At 46.3% G+C, this 2,500-nt stretch overlaps 1 protein-coding gene across 1 annotated transcript in view; it reads right to left on the reverse strand.

The window, feature by feature from the left end:
* Positions 1-2,500, reverse strand: part of npr1a (natriuretic peptide receptor 1a) — a 37,709-nt gene that overhangs the window by 21,764 nt on the left and 13,445 nt on the right. Inside the window, exon 3 of the mRNA XM_076301469.1 lies at positions 2,400-2,494. Within this exon, the coding sequence (XP_076157584.1) occupies positions 2,400-2,494 (95 nt within the window). The remainder of the gene's footprint in view (positions 1-2,399; positions 2,495-2,500) is intronic.

Raw genomic sequence — 2,500 nt, forward strand, 5'->3', positions numbered from 1 at the left:
ACACACACCACACTGCCGTTATACACATACACCATCTGCCAAACACACACCACACTGCCGTTATACACACACACACACTATCATACACCATCTGCCAAACACACACCACACTGCCGTTATACACACACACACACTATCATACACCATCTGCCAAACACACACCACACTGCCGTTATACACACACACACACTATCATACACCATCTGCCAAACACACACCACACTGCCGTTATACACATACACCATCTGCCAAACACACACCACACTGCCGTTATACACATACACCATCTGCCAAACACACACCACACTGCCGTTATACACATACACCATCTGCCAAACACACACCACACTGCCGTTATACACACACACACACTATCATACACCATCTGCCAAACACACACCACACTGCCGTTATACACACACACACACTATCATACACCATCTGCCAAACACACACCACACTGCCGTTATACACACACACACACTATTATACACCATCTGCCAAACACACACCACACTGCCGTTATACACACACACACACTATCATACACCATCTGCCAAACACACACCACACTGCCGTTATACACACACACACACTATTATACACCATCTGCCAAACACACACCACACTGCCGTTATACACACACACCATCTGCCAAACACACACCACACTGCCGTTATACACACACACACACTATCATACACCATCTGCCAAACACACACCACACTGCCGTTATACACACACACACACTATTATACACCATCTGCCAAACACACACCACACTGCCGTTATACACACACACCATCTGCCAAACACACACCACACTGCCGTTATACACACACACACACTATTATACACCATCTGCCAAACACACACCACACTGCCGTTATACACACACACACACTATTATACACCATCTGCCAAACACACACCACACTGCCGTTATACACACACACACACTATTATACACCATCTGCCAAACACACACCACACTGCCGTTATACACACACACACACTATCATACACCATCTGCCAAACACACACCACACTGCCGTTATACACACACACCATCTGCCAAACACACACCACACTGCCGTTATACACACACCATCTGCCAAACACACACCACACTGCCGTTTTACACACACACACACTATTATACACCATCTGCCAAACACACACCACACTGCCGTTATACACACACACAAACTATTATACACCATCTGCCAAACACACACCACACTGCCGTTATACACACACACACACTATTATACACCATCTGCCAAACACACACCACACTGCCGTTATACACACACACACACTATTATACACCATCTGCCAAACACACACCACACTGCCGTTATACACATACACCATCTGCCAAACACACACCACACTGCCGTTATACACACACACCATCTGCCAAACACACACCACACTGCCGTTTTACACACACACACACTATTATACACCATCTGCCAAACACACACCACACTGCCGTTATACACACACACACACTATTATACACCATCTGCCAAACGCACACCACACTGCCGTTATACACACACACACACTATTATACACCATCTGCCAAGCACACACCACACTGCCGTTATACACACACACACACACTATTATACACCATCTGCCAAACACACACCACACTGCCGTTATACACACACACACACTATTATACACCATCTGCCAAACACACACCACACTGCCGTTATACACACACACACTATTATACACCATCTGCAAAACACACACCTCACCACGATTATACACACACACACTATTATATACATACACCATCTGCCAAACACACACCATACTGCCGTTATACACACACTATTAAGTATAAGTATAGTATAAGTATATGCTCTTTTGATCCCGTGAGGGAAATTTGGTCTCTGCATTTAGCCCAATCCGTGAATTAGTGAAACACACTCAGCACAGAGTGAACACACACTAATCCCGGCGCAGTGAGCTGCCTGCAACAACAGCGGCGCTCGGGGAGCAGTGAGGGGTTAGGTGCCTTGCTCAAGGGCACTTCAGCCGTGCCTACTGGTCGGGGTTCGAACCGGCAACTCTCTGGTTACAAGTCCGAAGCGCTGACCAGTAGGCATTATACACCATCTGTCAAACACACACCACACCGCTGTTACACACACACTATTATACACCATCTGCCAAACACACACCACACCACCATTACACACACACACTATTATAAACCATCTGCCAAACACACACTACACCACTATTATACACACGTAAACACACACTATTATAAACCATCTGCCAAACACACACCACACCACATCACGATTATACACACACACACTATTATACACCATCTGCCAAACGCACACGTCCATTATACACACACCCTGTACCTGGTAGACTCCGGTAGTGTAGTTTGTCATGTCCCACAGGGCAAAGTCCATCTCTCGATTTCCCACCTCATCAATCTGCAGTAGTCCCGTCACTCCTGAGA

The sequence above is a fragment of the Alosa pseudoharengus genome, unplaced genomic scaffold (genome assembly GCF_046254945.1).
Source record: "Alosa pseudoharengus isolate Yale_2024_CS ecotype anadromous, Long Island Sound unplaced genomic scaffold, YU_APseudo_1.1 YU_APseudo_1.1_scf_23, whole genome shotgun sequence".
NCBI classification, from domain to species: domain Eukaryota; kingdom Metazoa; phylum Chordata; class Actinopteri; order Clupeiformes; family Clupeidae; genus Alosa; species Alosa pseudoharengus.